Below are 22160 nucleotides of genomic sequence, written 5' to 3'. Positions count from 1 at the left end.
TATCACAGTAGCAAACATACTGCCCAAGATAAGCTCATTTATACTTCACAATTGATAACATTTTTAATCTTAAAAAAGTGATATTTAGGTTTTCAACAGACTTGTCACTTCTCCAAAAGCTACCTTCATAATCACTCTCATCTACAATTTCACTGAGCCATTGAGGAAAGCAGCATACCATCATTAATATGAATACCCTTAACTATATTTTATTTTGGCAGGTCCAGTTTTCAAATTTTCAAAAAGATTAATTCCAAACGGCAGAGGTTAGATCTCAATCCTATGTTTGGTTCTGATGAACAGTCGTCGACTAGAAACGTTAACTCTGTTTCTCTCTCTCCACAGATGGTGATGAGTATTTTCCAGTATTTCCTGTTTTTATTTCAGACTTCAAGCATCTGCAGTATTGTTGTCTCTCCAGTTCCGATGAAAACTCATCAACCTGAAACGTTAAATCTGTTTCTCTCTCCATAGAGGCTCCAAGACCTGCTGAGTGTTTCCAGCATTTTCTGTTTAGGCACCCATGATCCTTTGAAGTTTGGAAGGAATGTTCAAAACAAAGCTCAAAATAAGATGAAGGGACAGAATAGGATGAGATGAGTACGGTCTCTTGTTTAGTTTTACTCACATGATTCACAGCTGAAGACCAGGAACCCAATTTTTTTTTTATTTTAAAGATAATTATCAAAATAAAACAATCTTACAGGATCAAGACCAAATTGGGCCACTATTAAAGAATACAGTCAATTGTGTCCCTATATAGCTACTACTAGGGCGAGCACCAGCTACAGGAAACTGTGCTATCCGGCACCGACAGGACCGAGCTGCTGCCGTTCCCTCAAAACTGCCGGACACTCCAGAGCTAATGTTGAAACATACGGAGATTTTCATCTCTGTATGAATCAACAAACCCTGTTGCTTAGCAACAGCCTCTAAACAGTCGGCAAGCGTCTCTGTAGCGACTCTAGCTGAAGCTGTTGCTTAGCTACAGACCTTGAAAAAAAAAAAAAAACGGCTCCTGATTTTTGCTGGTGGCTCGAGCTTGCCGGATGGTTCGCCTCTGGATAACAAAGTTTCCTGTAGTTACAAATACAAAACTAAAAAAGGTGAGATTTGAATTGGATGTAAATCACATAACATTAACAGTTCAGAGGTACATGCAATCAGTCAAAACAAAATTTAAGTCACCACATCGGTCCATAACTTGCTCTTACAACGCGAGTTTTCAATTCAGAGATGTCAATGTTATTGGCTAGCACATTTTGTCTTTTACATTTTCCTGGCAACTCCGCATCATTGTGTAAAAAGCCCACTGAAACAAACGTGGCTCAGCAAGATTCATAGGTTATACATACTAATTATTGTAATTAACATCATACAGCAATGATCAAGATGCATCACACATACGGTTTGTTTTTACCAGCCTCTAGAGTCAAGCCAGAAAGATCAGGCACTCCCTGTGCATCAGTCCCTTCAGTCTTGGGTGGTTTCGCTTTCTGCAATGCTGCATCAGTAGGCTGGGTGGACAAATGAGTAAAAGAGGACCAATTGGACTGGCCTTCATCTTTTACACCACTGCCCTCATCACTATCAAAATCAGAGTCATCAATACTGTCGTCACTGTCATCATTATCCCCTTTTCCACTCTTCATTCTACTTGTGCCAGGATTTGTTTCAACATCGTCATTTTCTTTTTGGTCTCCTGCAGAAGTCAATCTGGGGAGTGGGGAGAAAAAAGTTAGACCATTTTCCTTAGTCGCCAAGTGTAAAAAGAAAAAAAAATTGCATTTATATAGCGCTTTTCACAGCCTCAGGACGTCCCAAAAGCACTTTACAGCCAATGAAGCACTTTTGAAGTGTAGTCACTGTTGTAATGTAGGAAATGGGGCAGCCAATTTACGCACAAAGTCCAACAAACAGCAATGTGATAATGAACAGATGATCAGTTTTTCAGTGATGTTGGTGGAGGGTAAAATATTGGCCAGGACACCGGGGAGAACTCCGCTGCTCTTCTTTGAAATAGTGGCATAGGATCCTTTACATCCACCTGAGAGGGCAGATGTGTGGGTGGGTAGGTAGGTGAGCGAGTGTGGGCATGCATGTGTGTGTAAATCAAGCATAGCCACCAAAACCAGACTGCCTTCCAATGAATGGGCCTGTTGCATCGAGCTCTTTAGCAGTTTCTATAATGCTTCACGCTCAGGAAAGTCAATGATGGAATGAAAGGAGATAGCAAAGAAATGCAACGTCACTGTTGGGAGGGAAACCATGACATTCAACACATTTTATTTTTAAAACTGGAGAGCCAACGATGCCCAAGGCCTGCGGTCAAGATAGGCCTTGCTGGTTAAATCTGCACAAAATGGTTGGTAATTTCCCCCGATAAAAGCTTTGTAAAATGTTTGCAAAAGTAACTTAGCCACAAAGCAACTTCACAGCGTTAGAAACAGTCGAGTAAACTTTGGATTCTAAAGTAGTAAAAAAAAACTTAAATCGGCAGCAAATTGAACTCTTTTGGATATGGAAAAAACAAGGGGGGATTTTTAACCTAACTCTCCGGGTGGAACGCTGGTTTTACACCCCACCCGATCTGGTTCTCCATGGACTTCAATGGGGAGTAAAATTCAGGCGGGATGTAAATCCAGCGTTTCACGCAATTTCGTCAGTTTCCTGACGGGTGGGCTGGGGTTAAAATTGCCCCCTGCCCCCCCCCAATATCTGTTGTTGCTGATTTGGGGGGGGGGGGGGGGGGAACATTAGCTGTAAGCCTGCACACGTCCTTGTCGAGTGGTCCTACAAAAGTTGTCCCAAGGCAATTTCCTTCATCTCTCACCAAAAAGTGGAATCAGTATAATTTGTCAACTTTTGAATATACAGTACAGGAAACTGTGTGTTATCCGGAGGCTAAATGTCCGGCAAGCTCGAGCCACCGGCAAAAATCAGGAGCCGTTTTTTTTCTTTTCGTTGCTTTTTTTCCCCCCTCAACAGTCAAGCTCTGCAAGGTCTGTAGCTAAGCAACAGCTTCAGCTAGAGACGCTTGCCGACTGTTTAGAAGCTGTTGCTAAGCAACAGGGTTTGTGGATTCACACGGAGCTGAAAATCTCCGTATGTTTCAACATTAGTGCTGGCGTGTCCGGCAGTTTTGAGGGAACGGCAACAGCTCGGTCCCGTCGGTGCCGGATAACACAAAAGTTTCCTGTATGAGGAATATAAATGTAATTCAACACATTATAAACCTTGTGTTATTGAGGAAGAGCTTAAATACTTTACATTGAATGTTCAATAAGAACTAACAACAGGAAATGTCCCGTTCACCCATCATCCGTGCTCGTTGACCTACATTGGCTCCCGGTTAAGCAATGCCTCGATTTTTAAATTCTCATCCTCATTTTCAAATCCCTCCATGGCCTTGACCCTCCCAATCTCCAACCTCCTCCAGCCTCCACCCCTCGCCATCTCGTTCCTCCAATTATGGCCTCTTGAGCATCCCCGATTTTAATCCCTCCACCATTGGAGGCTATGCCTTCAGCTGCCAAGGTCCTAAGCTCTAGAATTCCCTCCCTAAACCTCTCTTAAAACTTTCCTTAAACCCTACCTCTTTGACCAAGCGTACTAATATCTCCCTTTGTGGCTCAGTGTCAAATTTCGTTTGATAATGCTCCTGTGAAGCGCCTTGGGATGTTTAACTACGTGTGAAACATTTCTCAAGACACAAGAGGATATGTGGTAGGGAACCATTAAATATTGAATTTATCACAAGTAATGATCAGCAATGGGCAGGCCCCTCCCCCATTGGGGTAAGTGCATTGTGAATGGAGTAACATCAGTATTTAAGAACTTACCCATGAGCATAGTACTTATGCTACAAGTGAATGTGTGACCAATACACCCTTGCGAATGGATGATCTACCGAGGCCCTAAGCTCTGGAATTCCCTTCCTAAACCTCTCCACCGCTCTCTCCTCCTTTAAGATGCTCCTTAAAACCTACTTGTTTGACCAAGCTTTTAGTCACCTGTCCTAATATTTCCTTATGTGGTTCGGTGACATGCACACGTTGTAGTGTCCGTGTGTAGATAAAGACACTGAAGACAGGAGTTGGTTCATAGGTATTTACTAAGCAAGTCTGGGGGGGTGGGGGGGGATTCTAAAGGATATACATAATACACAGGCTTATATAGCCCAAGTGGCAATTACCAGCATTACGCACACCTGGGGCTCTTAAAGGCACATACACCATAATTGCTCCCCTTCTAGCTAACTAGTACATCATATTTTAAGTAATTATTAATTACATGTTATATGCAAAATAATATACATTGCTGTATTAATTAATTATAAGTTAGTCTCTCAGGAGGCTTCCTGACTCGGTCCGGATAACGCCTCGGGGGTGTAGTAGTTTCTGGTGGTGTAGTAGGTTCTTCTGGCAAGGCTGATTCGGCTTGAAGGCCAGTGTCGGGTTCATCGGGCTCCAGTATCACCGGATCGGAGGTAGATATGGGTATCTCTACTTCATCGTTAGATGTATAGAGTGGTGGTGTAGGTTGTCCCTTTTCGGATGACTTGATGATTTGGTCAGCATGGCGCCTTATTATGCTGTCTCCGATGTCCACGGTATACATCAGTGGTCCTAATCGTGTGCAGATAGTTCCAGGCTGCCATTTCTCGGTACGGTAGTCCCGGGCCAAAACCAGTTGGCCTATCTGGAAGGCCCTAGTTGGCCTTTCATTCATGCCCTGAAACTGCCGGTTCTCCACGTCCCTTCGGATGTTGGGCTTGACCAAATCCAGCCGGCATCTTAGGTTTCTATTGTAGAACATCATGGCGGGAGTTTGGTTAGTAACCATATGCGTTGCATTCCTATATGCAAATAAGAAGTTATCCACCTTGTGCTGAAGTTTTATGTCTTCATTACCCATGGCCTTGATGGCCTTCTTGAAGGTCTGGACAAACCTTTCAGCCAATCCATTGGTGGCGGGATGGTATGGGGCGGACGTGTAGTGCTTTACCCCATTGTTCTTTAAGAACTTTCTGAATTCTTCGGACACAAATTGCGGTCCATTATCAGAACATATCTGCTCCGGCAGCCCATTCCTGGCAAATATGGTCCTTAATACTGTGATGGTTTTTTCCGTGGTGGTGGAGGACATCTTTATTACCTCCGGCCACTTGGAGTGTGCATCAACTGCGATTAAGAACATTGAGTCCATAAATGGACCAGCAAAGTCGATGTGCACCCTTTGCCAGGGAGATGAGGGCCACTCCCATGGATGTAGAGGGGCCTGTGGCGGAGCATTTTGGACCTTCTGGCATCCTAGGCAGCTCTTGGTCATGTCTTCGATGTCTCCATCGATACCTGGCCACCATACAAACGCCCTAGCTAGGTTCTTCATTTTCACTCCACCCAGATGCCCCTCGTGAAGCTCCTTTAGCACTTTATCCTGGAGTTTGGGTGGAATCACCACTCTGGATCCACACATCAAGGTTCCTCGGCACACTGACAGCTGTTCTCTTCTTTGCAAGAATGCTGGCAACAGTGGTTCGCCATGTGCTGGCCATCCCTTCACTGTTAAATCGTAGACCCGTGAGAGAGTAGGGTCATTTCTGGTCTCCCTTTCAATGGCAGAATTTGTCACCGGTAGACATTCCACTATGGTAGAGTGGAATATCTCTACTGGGTCTACTGTAGGTGCCTCTTCTATCGTTGGCAACGGTAGGCGCGATAAACCGTCAGCATTCCCATGCTGTTTTGACCTTTTGTATTCAATGTTGTATTGGTGTGCCCCTAGAAAAAGGGACCACCTCTGTAGTCTTTGTGCCGTCATAATGGGGACACCTTTTTTAGGGTTGAATATGGAGATGAGGGGTTGATGGTCAGTCAGCAAGGTAAATTTTTGTCCGCGTAGGTAATGGTTGAATTTCTTCACTCCCCATACCAGGCTGAGTGCTTCCCTGTCTATCTGGGCATAGTTACGCTCAGCTGAGTTCAATGAGCGTGACGCAAAAGCTATCGGCCGTTCCGAGCCATCAGGGAATCTATGGGACAATACCGCTCCTATGCCGTAAGGGGATGTATCGCACGCCAGTCTGATTGGTAGTGATGGGTTGTAATGAGCCAAAATTTTCTCGGATGTGATTAAGTCTTTACATTTATGGAAGGCACGTTTACAGTCTTCGTTCCATTTCCAAATCACTCCTGTCTGTAGAAGATCATTAAGAGGGTGTAGAATAGTTGATAAGTTCGGTAAAAATTTATGATAGTAATTTATTAATCCCAGGAATGACCTTAATTGTGAAACATTTTCAGGTGCTGGGGCTTTTATAACTGCTTCAATTTTCTCAGGTGACTTATGCAGCCCTTCCTTATTAATTATGTGGCCACAATAGGATATCTGATTTTGGAAAAATTCGCACTTGGGGCGATTTGCTCGTAGGCCCCGTTCTTTCAGCCTAGTGAGCACCTGCTCCAAATTGGCAAGGTGCTCGTTGTCGTTTTCTCCTGTTATAAGGATGTCGTCTAGGTAGCATTGAGTCCCCGGAATCCCTTGCAGGACTTGCTCCATAGCTCTTTGCCAGATAGCTGGAGCTGATGCTATTCCAAAAACCAGTCGATTGTACTGGTACAGGCCTTTGTGTGTGTTTATTGAGAGATACTTTTTAAGAGGTCTCCTCAACCTCCATCTGTAGATATGCCTGTGCCAAGTCAATTTTTGTGAAACGTTTCCCTCCGGATAGTGAGGCGAAAATATCTTCTATCCTCGGAAGAGGATACTGTACCGTGTGAAGGACCGGGTTTACAGTCACCTTAAAGTCCCCACAGATGCGAATTTTTTTCTGTTCCTCAGAGTTATTTTTCAATGTTTTTTTCATGACTGGAACGATGGGTGTTGCCCATTTGCTCCAATCTATTTTGGATAATACGCCTGCCTTTTCCAAATTCTTCAGCTCTGCCTCGACTGCCGGATGTATTGCGTATGGCACCGGTCTTGCCTTAAAATTTTTTTGAATTGCTGTATCTTCCACTTTTATTGAGGCGGTGATGCCTTTCAAGGTTCCTAGTTTCTCTTGAAACGCTTCTTTGGCGTTGGCCAAGATGTCTTTTAATCGTTCAGGTATGATGTCATCATTGTTTTTTTCCTTACTGGTCACCGTCAGTGCCTGAATGGAGTGCCAGTCTAAACGTATCTTCCTTATCCATTCACGTCCCAACAACGGTGGACCACCATCTTGTAGAATGTATAAATACAACTTTTGTATTTCTTTGCTGTTGTATACCACAGGCACCCTTATTTTTCCTTTGGGGTAGACTTTCTGCCCCGTATATGTTTTTAAGATAATGGATGTGTCTTTTAGAGGTATATGCGAAAATAGCCTCTCGTAATCTCGTCGATTTATTACGGTTAGAGCTGATCCTGTATCTAGCTCCATTTTAACTAGGGACCCTGCTATTGTGAGGGTAACCCAAATGGTTTGGTAATCCTCTTTGGCAAGTACATTATGTAATTTGAGACAGCTTAGTCTCTTGTTTCCGGAGTCGCTATCGCTATTCTGGTCTTCGGAGCTATTGTCCGTCATCATTTGTACCTTCCTGTACTTTTCTTTATTGATTTTTTGTTTTCTGTCAGTGGATTTATTTTGTCCAGATTGGCATACCCGTGCAATGTGTCCAATCTTACCACATTGCCTGCATGCTTTGCCCTTGAACCAGCAGTCACTCTGGTTATGGGTGGATCTGCCGCAGCGATAACATCTTCCGAACTCCTGTGTCATTTTATGGGTGCCGAAGTCCTGTGTCTCTTGTTGTATCTCTGCAGCTCCTTTTGCTGCTGCTTCGTATGATACAGCCATACTGAAAGCTTTGTCCAATGTTAAATCTTTTTCAGAAAGCAGTCTTTTTTGTGTTCCTTCACTTAAGAGACCGCAAACAAATTTGTCTCGAAGATAATCCGATAGTCCTGCTCCGAATTGGCAGTCCTTTGATAGCTTTCTTAATTCGGTTAGGTAATCAGCGTTACTTTCATTCTTGTGTTGATTTCTCTTGAAGAACTTGAATCGTTCCGCTATCAGCAGCGGTGTTGGGTTTAAATGCTCCTGCAGGGTATCAACAATTTATTTAAAAGTCTTGTCCTTTGGTTTGGCTGGAGTGATTAAATTTCGTAACAGCCCGTATGTCTTCGTGCCCATTAAGTTCAGAAGTACTGAAGCTTTTTTTTCATCTGTTATTCCATTTGCAGTGCAATAAACCTCTACTCTTTCCACGTATGTGGTCCAATCTTCTACTTCGCCATCAAAAGCCTCAATATTACCAGATTTAGGCATTTCAGAAAAGATATGGCGCTTCCCGCGCTTTTCTTTTCCTCTCTGTAGCAACGATATGGCGCTTCCCGCCGCTGCTACCGATAACAACGCTGTTTTACTGTGGTTCCCGTTTATTCACTGTTGGAGACTCGTTCCCGACGGAGGTCTAAACGCTGACCTGCTTGCCGCGCCGGCCGTCTCTCGAGTGCACCCTCCCAGTCCGTTATTGCTTGCCTCCGATTTCGCTGCCTGTCTCCGCTGTAGAGCCCGCCGCTGGAGCTCCAGCCTGACGCCCAGGAAGGATTAGCGCAGTACCTGTCACCAGCTTGGACAGCTGGTGAAACCACAGTTTCTCTTACTTCCTCGAGTCTTCTGGACGCTGGAGGAATCGATGTCCTTAAGGTGCTGCCGAATTGCAGGTAAGTCCTTTTCCACTTCGTCACCACTGTATTGTCCGTGTGTAGATAAAGACACTGAAGACAGGAGTTGGTTCATAGGTATTTACTAAGCAAGTCTGGGGGGGGGGGGGGTGTGTGTTTCTAAAGGATATACACAATACACAGGCTTATATAGCCCAAGTGGCAATTACCGGCATTACGCACACCTGGGGCTCTTAAAGGCACATACACCATAATTGCTCTTAAAGGCACATACACCACACACGTTGTTGTTGTTGGAAGAGGCCTGTAACTTTTGTGGCCTGAACAAGACCGTGTTCTATATTTTTGTCCAATGAGAGAGGTGGCAGCCCCTCTTCCATGATCTGAACAGGCTGCTCCTCCAGTCCAACGTTCCTGATCTTTGACCGTTGGTACAGATTGGAGGGGGGCGCCCAGGTCAGAGGACCTCCTCATGAGTCCGATCCTGGGCCTGGCCAAGGTCGCCAGCTACAGGTCCAGGTTGGACATGACCTGTGGGGAAGAGGGGTGGGGTTTGGTGGTCGCACTGGTTGCCTGCCTCTCCTGTGGTTTTTGTCCCTGGAGAGAGAGCATGTGGTGAACTTGATGCCTTCCCTGACCGGTGGACACCGCAGGGACTGGAGTATGCAGTCGATACTAGTAATAACTTAAGATAATAAGATACCTTTATTTTTTACGGATATGTTCATTATTAGTTGTGCCCCTTTAAAAAGGGGACCTTTTTTTTGGTTTTTAGTTGATGACTTTGCATTATTTTAGGAAAAGGCTTCTAATCAGTTTTGGTAGTGGATCTACTCTGGTGCAGGAACCCATAATCTGAAACATTTTGTAATTTTTTCTTCATTGGTTTTTCACATGTAACTCTAAACTGCATCAACACTTTCCAATGCATTGCAAAGTCACCATTACAACAATACAATATGTGGCTTTGCTCTCCGTTGAAGACAGATGATCACCATGAATAAGGCACTCCATGTTCATGGTCGTTTCAATTAACTCCAACCTACAGGTCATCAGACTAACTAGCAACAAACATTAATACAGAAATATGTCACATCAGTGAAGATCTTGAAGTAACTTCTCTTTTGAATTTAAAAAGAATATAAGTAGCAGAAAAATACACAAACCAGAAAAGAAATTGGCAATTGAAAGGCATAAATATGTTTAGAGTGCCACCTGGCTGCAGTGAATAATATAGTACACAGTATTCCTGCACCTCATCTCAACACATCTGGTGTTCCTGAGAATGTTCTATAGATACCAATTTTCATGTTTGTAACAAAACATGGCGATTTCTATATTTTATTTCAGATAGTTATAAAACAGCCAAGATTAAAACTTAAACTCTCACCCCAAAAAAATCTGTTGAGGCTGGGGGTTAATTGAAAAGATCAAAACTGAGATTGATAGATTTTTTTGTTAGGTAAGGGTAGTAAGGGTTACGGAACCAAGGCGTGTAAATGGTGTTACAATACAGATCAGCCATGATCTAATTATAGCTACACAGTCAGCCATGGCTCATTGGGTAGCACTCTCGCCTGAGTCATAAGGTAGTGGGTTCAATTCCCACTCCAGAGACTTGAGCACAAAAATCTAGGCTAACACTCCAATGCAGGGAGTGCTGCACTGTCGGAGGTGCTGTCTTTTGGATGAGACGTTAAACCAAGGCACCGTCTGCTCTCTCAGGTGGATGTAAAAGATCCCACGGCATTATTTTGAAAAAGAACTGGGGAGATCTCCCCAGTTTCTTGGCCAATATTTATTCCTCAACCAACTTCACTTAAAAAATGCAGATTATCTGGTCATTGTCACATTGCTGTTTGTGGGAGCTTGCTGTGCACAAATTGGCTGCCGTGTTTCCTACATTACAACAGTGACCACACTTCAAAAGTATTTCATTGGATGTAAAGCGCTTTGTGGAGTCAAGGTCCTGAAAGGTGCTATATAAATGCAAGTCTTTCTTTTTTTAATTGAATGGCAGAACAGGCTGGAGGGGCGGAATGGTCTACTCTTGTTACTATGTTCCCAAACTGTCTTTTATTACCAAAGTATGAAATGGTCAGTCACACATTGTCGATGCGACCAGGTCAGGATGATTGAATTAAAATTAGATGGAGATGGGGCTTTGCTTTACAAGCCAATTACAGGAAACTTTGGTTTAACCAGAGGTTGTATGTCCGGAAACCTCGCTCTACCGGCAGAATTCACCCCCCGAAAACAGCGCCTGAGTAACCGGCAATGTTGCCGGTTCCGAGTCTCCAACGGTTGCCGAGTTCGTCAGTGGGGGTAGTTCTACAAACTGCCACTACTCGGCCTCTTGGCGCCAGCGGAACTCGGAACACCTCAGAAACCCTGCATCAGGAGTCTCACCCTCCCACGCTGCCGGTAGCCTCCTCTGATCCGCCATGTTTTGGGGTTCCAGTACAGTACTGTGTGTCTCCAACGCTGCCGGTAGCCTCTTCTGATCCGCCATTTTTTGGGGTTCCAGTACAGTACTGTGTGTCTCCCACGCTGCTGCAACTCATTGGACTGCATTATGGAAATCCCAAAAGTTGATCCAACCAAAAGGAAGAGAGTGGTGTTAACTTTAAAGCAGAAAATTGATATATGTAAACGACTAGAAATGGGAGCGAAGCGTATGGACATTATGAAAGAATTCAAAATCGGTTCGTCAACAATGTACGACATCAAAGCGCAGAAGGATAAGCTGCTCAAGTTTTATGCAAGCTCGGAGACATCTAAGAGTGTAGATAAACGGCGCACGCTTCGTAAGCCTAAGCTTGAAGAGCTGGATACCGTGCTTTATGAGTGGTTTGCTCTGAAGCGTTCAGAGGGTTTTCCGATTTCCGGACCCATGCTAATATCAAAAGCGAAGGATTTTTATGCAAAGATGGAGCTCACTGACAAGTGTGCTTTCTCTGATGGATGGCTATCGTGCTTCAAGGCACGGCATGGGATACGACGACTCGATGTTTGCAGGGAGAAGAAATCAGCTGATCACGACGCCGCAGAAGAATACTGCGATTATTTCAATCGGATTGTGCAGCAACATGATTTGTCGCCAGCACAGCTATACAATGCCGATGAAACGGGCTTATTTTGGAGGTGTTTGCCAGAATCAACACGTGCTGGGGCTAGTGAGGCTAATGCTTCAGGTTACAAAAAAAATAAAGATCGTGTAACCGTGCTAACATGTGCGAACGCTGCTGGATCACACCGGGTTAAACTTCTCGTCATTGGGAAGTATAAAAATCCCCGTGCATTTAAAAATGTGAGGCACTTACCTGTTGAGTACAAAGCTCAAGCAAATGCTTGGATGGATAAGGAAATCTTTTCAAATTGGTTCCATTATACTTTTGCTCCATCTGTGAGGGAACATTTCCGTAGAATAAGGAAACCTGAAAATAGCAAATGCATTTTATTGCTGGTTAATTGTAGAGCCCATCCGCATGAATCCGAGTTGGTTTCTGGAAATATTTTCACCATTTATTTGCCACCAAATGTAACTTCTCTCATACAACCCATGGACCAGGGCGTTATCCAAAAGTGTCATTACAAGAAAGACTTCCTACGTAGACTGATAAGCCAAGATGACAGTACAGGTACTATTCAGGCATTTCAGAAGGAATACAATCTTAAAGATGCCATCTTTAATGTTGCATGTTCCTGGAAATTGGTGAAAGGTCACACTTTGAGACAAGCCTGGTGCAAATTGTGGCCTTCTGTAATGTTTGCTGAAGGTTCTTCTTCAGAGGAGGAATTTCATGGGTTCAATGTTCGTCCGCGGAAGACTGCAGTAATGGAAATGGCTGACATGGTGAAAGATGTAGGCCCAGCAAACCCTCTACATCACCTCAGTGAAAGTGATATTGAGCAGTGGGTTGATGCCGATAGAGAAGTTGCTGTTGTGCATTTGCTAAGTGATGATGAAATAATGGAGAATGTTTTGAATCCAAGGAAAGAAAAGGAAAAAGTGTGATGGAAAATGAAGACGATGAGATTTCTGAAGTGAACAAGATTTCTTGGGCTAAAGCTGCAGCAGATTCATTCATCAAATTTGCTGAAAGCCGTTCTTGCTATTCTGCCCAAGAAGTTATGCAGCTCCATATTCTGCAGTCTACCTTTCTGCAAAGGCGGCAAGAGTCCACTAAGCAAGCAGACATCCGGGACATGTTTAAGAAAGCTTCCAAAAGAGTTGGAGCACTGGAAGTGCCTGAAGAATCTGTTGAAGTGCATGATCCTGATGAACCAGTTGGCTTGGAATAAGTGTACAGTCAACCACCGTACAGTACCTTATACTGTACAGTCGTTTAAGTTTTGGTGTACTGCAGTCGTTTATAAGTTTTGTTTTACTGTTAACTTATAAACGACTTATTAAAGAGTTATGGATTACCATCAACTGGCAGTACTGTACTTCATCAAGCATCTTTCACCATCCATTTAACACAACATTCTGTAGGGGAGTACCCAATTACTGTATATTGCACATTTCTTGATTTTTAAATTTTTCTTAGTTAAAAACAGCCTGGGTAGATAATCTGCTCACCACTCCGGAACTTTTGATAGATCGGCATCACGTTGGTCCCGTCGGTGCCGGATATCAGAACTTTTCCTGTAAATGGTATATAGGCAAGGCAAGAACAGGTACAGCAAGACCAGACCACAAGCAATATTGCTCACCAGCAACCTACCATCGCCTTTTAAAAATATCAGGGAGAATGGACAGCTCTAACTTCAGGAGGTTTTACAACAGGAGAAATGCCAGGGAACTTTCACAAAGTCTTTATAGTTCTGGCAGAACATGCAAACTGCGTGGGCTATCTAAGAATTGCTGTGTCCACATACCACACGGCATCAGGATGTTCAAGTGACAGACACCTTTGATATGTGATGAGACTTTAGATGAAACACATCAGACTTCAAGCAATATGTTCCAAAAAAAGGGTACCATAACTCCTTATGGCCTGATTGCAATTTGATTGCTTTAAATATGGTGCTGATTCAGTATCTCTGCTATATTAGTTAGTCTGTAAGTAAATTTGACTAATAGTTTCAGTCTGTACACAGCAGTCCGACGGAAAAGTTTCCACCTTTCGGATTAGGGTACTGTAGTAGTAGACAGACTAGAAACCTATGGGCCCAGAGTTCAAATCCCACCGTAGAATTGCATAGTATTTAGATCACAGAAACAGGCCATTTGGCCCAACAGGTCTGTGCCGGTGTTTATGCTCCACACGAGCCTCCTCCCATCCCTCTTCATTTCACCCTATCAGCATATCCTTCTATTCCGTTCGCCCCCATGTTCTTAAATGCATCTATGCTATTCATAATAGCATAAGAAATAGGAGCAGGAGTAGACCACTCGGACCCTTGAGCCTGCTCCGCCATTCAATAAGATCCTGGCTGATCTGATCTTGGCCTCAATTCCACTTTCCTGCCCGCTCCCCATAACCCTGGATTCCCGTGTTTTTCAAAAATCGTCTACCTCAGCCTTGAATATATTCAATGACTCTGCCTCCACAGCTCTCTGGGGTAGAGAATTCCAAAGATTCACAACCCTCAGGGAAGAAATTCCTCCTCATCTGTTTTAAATGGGCAACCCCTTATTCTGAAACTATGCCCCCTAGTTTTAGATTCCCCCATGAGGGGAAACATCCTCTCTGCATCTACCCTGTCAAGCCCCCTCAGAATCTTATGTTTCAATAAGATCCCCTCTCATTCTTCTAAACTCCAAATCAATAGGTCCAACCTGCTCAACCTTTCCTCATAAGACAACCCCTTCAACTCAGGAATCAACCTCGTGAACCTTCTCTGAACTGCCTCCAATGCAAGTATATCCCTCCTTAAATAAGGAGACCAAAACTGTACGCAGTACTCTAGGCGTGGTCTCACCAGCGCCCTGTACAGTTGTAACAGGACTTCCCTACTTTTATACTCCATCCCCCTTTGCAATAAAGGCAACATTCCATTTGCCTTCCTAATTACTTGCTGTACCTGCATGCTAACTTCTTGTGTTTCATGTACAAGGACACCCAGATCCCTCTGTACCGCAGCATTCTGTAGTCTGTCTTCATTTAAATAATATTTAGCTTTTTTATTCTTCCTACCAAAGTGGATAACCTCACATTTTCCCATATTATACTCCATCTGCCAAATTTTTGCCCACTCACTTAACCTATCTATATCCCTTTGCAGACTCTGTACTCCTCACAACTTGTTTTCCCACCTATCTTTGTACTGTCAGCAAATTTGGCAACAGTACACTCGGTCCCTTCATCCAAGTAATTAATATAGATTGTAAATAGTTGAGGCCCCAGCACTTATCCCTGTGGCACCCCACTAGTTACACTTTGCCAACTCGAAAATTATTCATTTATTCTGACTCTCTGTTTTCTGTCAGTTAGCCAATCCTCTATCCAGTCTAATATATTACCCCTAACACTGTGAGCTCTTAGCTTATGCAGTAACCTTTTATGCGGCACCTTATCGAATGTCTTCTGGAAATCCAAATACACCACATCTACTGGTTCTCCTTTATCCACCCTGCTCGTTACATCCTCAAAGAACTCCAGTAAATTTGTCAAACACGATTTGCCTCAACCACTCCCTGTGGTAGCGAGTTCCACATTCTCACCACTCTCTGGGTAAAGAAGTTTCTCCTGAATTCTTTATTGGAATTAATGAAATAAATGAAAACCATGGTAAGCTGTGTTGTGAAAATGAATTCAATAAACCTGCCAATTTGTGGGCTAGTAGCAGTAAAATAAATGACCACGGCAGCTGACGGATTCTTGTAAAAACCCAACTAGTTCACTGGCGCACTGTGTACAGTTCAGGGCGCCGCACCTTAGAGAGGATATATTGGCCTTGGAAGGAGAGCAGCGCAGATTCACCAGAATGTTACCAGGGCTCCAAGGGTTAGATTATGAGGCGAGATTACATAAACTGGGCTTGCATTCCCTGGAATATAGATGGTTAAGGGGTGATTTGATTGAGGTTTTTGAAAGGAATTGATAGGACAGATAGAGAGAAACTTTTTCCCCAATGGTGGGGGAATCTAGGACAAGGGGACTTAACCTTATAATCAGAGCCAGACCATTCAGGAGAGAAGCTAGGAAACAAGTCTTCAGGCAAAGGGTGGAAGAAGTGTGGAAAACTCCCATGAAAAGCAGTAGATGCTAGCTAAATTAATCACTTTAAATTTGAGATTGATAGATTTTTGCTAGACAAGGCTATAAAAGCACGGTGGCATAGTGGTTAGCACTGTTGCCTCACAGCGCCAGGGACCCGGGTTCGAATCCGGCCTCGGGTGACCGTCTGTGTGGAGTTTGCACATTCTCCCCGTGTTTGCGTGGGTTTCCTCCGGGTGCTCCGGTTTCCTCCCACAGTCCAAAGATGTGCGGTTAGGTTGATTGGCTATGATAAATTGACCCTTAGTGTTAGGGGGATTAAATACGTGGGGATAGGGTGGGGCATGTGTTGGTGTAGGGGTTACGGGGATCGGGTGGGATATGTGTCGGTGCAGGCTTGATGGGCCGAAATGGCCTCTATCTGCACTGTGGGGTTTCTGTGATTTCTGTGATATGGAGCCAAGGCAGGTGGATAGAGTCAAGATACAGCCTTCATCTCATTGAATGGCAGAACAGGCGCGAGGGGCTGAATGGTCAACTCCTGTTCCTAATGTGCTTCACGTAAGGGGCTCTGCCACTGCAACTGGTCTGACCCACGTGACTTTAGCCACACTACATGGTTGGCTATGGAGTGGGCCACTCGATTGTCAAGGGCAACTAGGGATGGGCAATTAATGCAGCCTTGTCCATATTATGAGAACATTAAAAAAATGACAGGAGAATAAAAGGCACAGGTTTCAGATCATAGGAGTCTCTCTGCTTATGAAAACTACCTTTCTGTTGAGATTTGCAAGATCCCACTGCTTTCTAACCAATTATAAAGTTTTGCACAAACTACTTACGGGTTCACAATCTCCTCTTTCTTCCCACATTTGGCACAGAGTTCCAATTTGAAAGCACACGGTTTACACATAATGTGGTAAGAATCCCTCACCGTCTTCTGAAGGCATTTAACACTAAATAGGATTAAAAAAGAGAGTCATGGAGGTTGCATACAGCAAATTAAAAAAAAAAAAATCACAACAGACGTCCACTGTATAAACAGTATTTTAAAAGGCTAACCCCAAGTTCTTGTGTTTTGAATCTCTATTCAAAATCATAGAATGTTACAGCACAAAAAGAGGCCACTCAGCCCATCAAATCTGTGATGGTATGAGCCAGCTGGTCTAATCCCATTCTCCTACTAGCTTCCCATACACTTGATTATTCCTCTTTTTCAATGCAACTACCTAATTCCCTTGTGAAAGAATTAAGACTTAATTATGTGATAATCTTAAAGTTCACGTCACCATTTTGCTGACCAGTAGAAATAATCCATCACTATCGGAGGTCCACGTTTCCTACATTACAACACGTCCAAAGTACTTCATTGGCTGTAAAGCGCTTTGGGATGCCCTGAGGTCGTGAAAGGCGCTATATAAATGCAAGTTCTTTCTTTACTTCATTATAACCTGTTCATTATCTTGGAAGACCCCCATCAGGTCACCACTTAGCCTTATTAATGAACACTGATTTGTAACAATTCTGGTTATAAGCAAGAAACGAAGGCAACTCATCCAACAGAGATGGGTCGTATTCTCTTCTTTCACACACTTTCCTCTCTTTGTTGGCCTTCTCAGCTCTGCGGAGGGCAGGCAATCAGCAGTTAGCATCTCAAAGCATCCAGCAAACCACTCTCCTCAGCTCGTGCAAGGTGTTGAAAGTGTGACTTTTGTGGAACCTCCGAGATTCTCCCTCTCTCTAAAATCAGCAGGCACTTCATCTCCGTTATGCCTAACAAGCTGGCTGCCTGCCAATTTGGATCGCACCACTTAAGGAAACCCACAGTGCAAAGGCTGGGACTCAACACCAATACACTGCAACAGTTTTGTTTTTATATCAGAGCTTAATTTACCATGAGATGAGAATGCAGTTCTGCACTACACAATTAAGCACTTGCTGAACCAAGATTGCTAGGCTATTGGGAATGTTGCGCAAGCATGAAAAGAATTGGAATCACATTAAAAACCTACTCATAGGGCAGCTTGGTCACAAAGAATCAACATTGCTGGCTTCACATCTAGATAACTGAAGTTCAATTCCCCAAGGATGCTCAGTGATAAAATTTGCCAGCTGAATCTTTTAGTAGTTCTCTGAAGGGGCACTATGGGGAAAATGTTTCATGGAAGCTCAAGGTTAATTCATTTCCTTTAAACACAGCAAATAGTACATTAAAAACCTGATCAGATCACATCACACTATTGAGGCAATGTGAAATTTTAATCAAACCGTTAGCCTTCATCGAGTTAAAAATCGAGTCTACGGGACAGAAACAGGCCATTCGGACAACTGGTCTATGCCAGTGTTTATGATCCACACAAGCCTCCTCCCACCCAAAGATGAAGTAGGGTGATTCATCTCACTGTCAGCATATCCTTCTATTCCTTTCTCCCGCATGTGCTTATCCAGCTTCCCCTTAAATGCATCTATGCTATAAATATTTCAAAAGTGCCCAAATACACCAATGAAACTTATACCCAATTGTAAAAGAGTGAATCATCTCCCCCTTCCCTCCCCCCTTCAAATGAAGACCTATTAGTATTGAATCTCGCCCCCTTCCTCCAAATCACCATCACTGAATTTGAAATATGCTTGGAAATGTTTACTTTAAAAAAAATAAGTTTAAAAAAATTTAATTCACAGGATGTGGGCGTCGCTGGCAAGGCCAGCATTTATTGCCCATCCCTAATTGCCCTCGAGAAGGTGGTGGTGAGCCACCTTCTTGAACCGCTGCAGTCCGTGTGGTGAAGGTGTTTCCATAATGCGTTTAGGTCAGGAGTTCCAGGATTTTGACCCAGCGACTGTTCAAGTCAGGATGGTGTGTGACTTGGAGGTGGTGGTGTTCCCATGCACCTGCTGCCCTTGTCCTTCTAGGTGGCAGAGGAGTGTTTGGGAGGTGCTGCCGAAGAAGCCTTGACGAGTTGCTGCAGTGAATCTTGTAGATGGTACACACTGCAGCCATGATGTGGCGGTGATGGAGAGAGTGAACATTTAAGGTGGGTAGATGGGTTGCCAATCAAGTAAGCTGCTTTGTCTTGGATGGTGTTGAGCTTCGAGTATTTTTACAGCTGCACTCATCAAGACAAGTGGAGAGTATTGCAGCACACTCCTGACTTGTATGTCAATGCTGGAGATTTGAAGTTTTTTTTGTCTACTGTTCTATCGAGCACTCCTAGGTTCTGTACAGGACCAATTACAGGAAACTTTGTGTTATCCGGAGGCTAAATGTCCGGCAAGCTCGAGCCACCGGCAAAAATCAAGAGCCGTTTTGTTAGGTTTTTTTTCTTCTCGTGGCTTTTTTTCCCCCCAACAGTCAGGCTCTGCAAAGTCTCTGTAGCTTAGCAACAGCTTCAGAGAGAGACGCTTCCAAGGTACGGGCCGACTGTTTAGAAGCTGTTGCTAAGCAACAGTGTTTGTTGTCAGATACGGAGATGAAAAGCTCTGTATGCTTCAACATTAACGCTGGTGTGTCCGGCAGTTTTGAGGAAATGGCAACAGCTCGGTCCCATCAGTGCCGGATAGCACAAAGTTTCCTGTAGATGCAGGCTTTAAGCTTCTTCTACTGCACCCTCCGATAAAGGTGTAGCATGGGTGGGTCACAATATAATATTTGTGTTACTGGTCCAAGCTAGCACTCTTCCCTACAACATGAGCAAGGTGCTCACACAAAATGAGAATGCCTGCTGAAACCTACTGGAATAGACAGTATAAAACCTTATGTAAATGACAAGAAGATTAAATATATAATCATGGAGAAAAAATGTTCTAGATGCAAAATTCCAGCAATACCCCAGTTCTGAAGTTCTCACTCATGCAGCATGGCACCATTACAGAAGTCATCATGTGCACTGCAACAATGGCTCTCCTATAACCATCGGAGCGATCTCATTCATTCATTCAATGCCAGTTTTGGATGACCTCAAGTTTGTGTAGGGTGGAATGGGGGAGGCCAGCCAGAAGTGAGTTGGAATAGTCAAGTCTAGAGGTAGCAAAGGCATGGATGAGGGTTTCAGCAGCAGATGAGCTGAGGCAGGGGCAGGGACGGGTGACGTTATAGATGTGGAAATATTCGGTCTTTGTTATGCTGCGGATATGTGGTCAGAAACTCATTTCAGGGTCAAATATGACACCAAGGTTGCAAACAGTCTGGTACAGCTGCAGACAGAACCTAGGGAGAACGACGGAGTCGGTGGCTAGGGAAAGGAGTTTGTGACGAGGACCGAAAACAATGGCTTCGGTCTTCTCAATATTTAGCTGGAGGAAATTTCTGCTCAACCAGTACTGGATGTCGGACAAGCAATCTGACAATTTAGAGACAGTGGAGGGGTCGAGAGAAGTGGTAGTGAGGTAGAGCTGGGTGTCATCAGCATACATGTGGAAACGGACACTGTTTTCAGATGATGGCGCAGAGGGGCAACATGTGGATGAGAAATAGGAGGGGGCCAAGGATAGATCCTTGGGGGACACCAGAGGTAACGATGCGGGAGTGGGAAGAGAAGCCATTGCAGGCTACAATTAGATAGATAAGAATGGAACCAGGCGAGTGCAGTCCCATCCAGCTGGCCGACGGTGGAGAGGCGTTCGAGGAGGATGGAGTGGTCAACTGGGTCAAAGGCTGCAGACAGTTCGAGAAGGACGAGGAGGGATAGTTTACCTTTGTCACAGTCACATAGGATGTCATTTGTGACTTTAAGAGCTGTTTCGGTAGTGTGGCGGAAACCTGATTGGAGGGATTCAAACAGGGAGTTCCGGGAAAGATGGGCACGGATTTGGGAGGCGACAACACGTTCCAAGGACTGGAGAGCAAAGGGAGGTTGGAGATGGGATGGCAGTTTGCAAGGATGGAGGGGGTCAAAGGCTGTTTTTTTGATGAGAGGGGTGATGACGGCAGATTTGAAGGAGAGGACAGCACCCGAGGAGATAGAACCGTTAACAATATTAGCTAACATGGGAGCCAGAAAAGGAAGTTGGTGGCAAGCAGTTTAGTGGGAATAGGGTCGAGGGAGCAGGAAGTGGGTCTTAAGGACGCCCCGAGGTGGTGAAAGGCGCTATAGAAATGCAAGTTCTTTCTTTAATAAGAACATAAGAAATAGGAGTAGGCGGCCATTCGAGCCTGTTCCTCCATTCAATAAGATCATGGTTGATCTTCTACCTTAACTCCACCATCCCGCACTATCCCCATATCCCTTGGTTCCTTTAAATATCCAAAAATTTATCGATCTGTCTTGAATATACTCAACGACTGAGCATCCACAGCCCACTGGGGTAGAGAATTCCAAAGATTCACAACCGAGTGAAGAAATTTCACCTCATCGCAGTCCTAAATGGCGGACCCCTTATTCTGAGACTGTGACCCCTGGTTCTAGACTTCCCAGCCAGGGGAAACATCCTTCCAGCATCTACCCCATCAAGCCCCTAAAGAATTTTAGATGTTTCGATGAGATCACCTCTGATTCTTCTAAACGCTAGGTAATATAGGTCGAGTCTACTCAATCGCTCCTCATAGGACAATCCCCTCATCCCCGGAATCAGTCATTGCTCTCCTTAGGTAAGGAGACCAAAACTGTACAGTTGCCACTAACATTCCTGTGATGTGGGTGACAAACTGAAGACACTGGGCTTGTTCAAGGATCACAGAAATACCACAAAACAGATATTAAAAATGGTAAGAAATTTGTAAGCATTAATAGTACATCCACAATTCATAGTAGTCAAATTATGACAAATGCAATTTCTATTGAATCACAGAATGGTTACAGCACAGAAGGAGGCCATTCGGCCCAGCGAATCCGTGCTGGCTCTGCAAGAGCACTTGAGCTAGACCCACTCTCTCACCCTTTCCCCGTAGGCCAGCAAGTTTTTTCCTTCAGGTACTTACCCAATTCCCTTTTGAAAGCCATGATTGAATCTGCCTCCACCACCTTTTCAGGCAGTGCATTCCCAATCCTAACGATAACTGCATAAAAAAAAGTTTTTCCTCATGTCGCCTTTGGTTCTTCTGCCAATCACCTTAAATCTGTGTCCTCTGGTTCTCGATCCTTCCACCAATGGAAACAGTTTCTCTTTATTTACTCTATCTAAACCCTTCATGATTTTGAACACCTCTATCAAACCTCTTCTCAACCATCTTTGCTCTAAGGAGAACAGCCCCAGCTTCTCCAGTCTAACCATGTAACTGAAGTTCCTCATCCCTGGAATCATTCTTGTAAATCTTTTCTGCACCCTCTCTAAGGCCTTCACTAAAAATGGGGTGGCCAGAATTGGTCACAATACTCC

At 44.1% G+C, this 22160-nt stretch overlaps 1 protein-coding gene across 1 annotated transcript in view; it reads right to left on the bottom strand.

The window, feature by feature from the left end:
- Positions 1-587: 587 nt before the first annotated feature.
- c1h9orf85 (chromosome 1 C9orf85 homolog) overlaps positions 588-22160 on the bottom strand; it is a 30721-nt gene continuing 9148 nt past the window's right edge. The window contains exons 3-4 of the mRNA XM_085992503.1: positions 16688-16801; positions 588-1716 (exon numbers count right to left, since the gene is read on the bottom strand). Of these exons, the coding sequence (XP_085848629.1) occupies positions 1398-1716; positions 16688-16801 (433 nt within the window). The 3' untranslated portion in view covers positions 588-1397. The remainder of the gene's footprint in view (positions 1717-16687; positions 16802-22160) is intronic.

Source organism: Somniosus microcephalus, chromosome 1 (genome assembly GCF_052327205.1).
Source record: "Somniosus microcephalus isolate GS21.2 chromosome 1, FLI_Smic_1.0, whole genome shotgun sequence".
In the NCBI taxonomy this organism is placed as follows: domain Eukaryota; kingdom Metazoa; phylum Chordata; class Chondrichthyes; order Squaliformes; family Somniosidae; genus Somniosus; species Somniosus microcephalus.
This window is presented reverse-complemented; position numbering and strand designations above follow the sequence as displayed.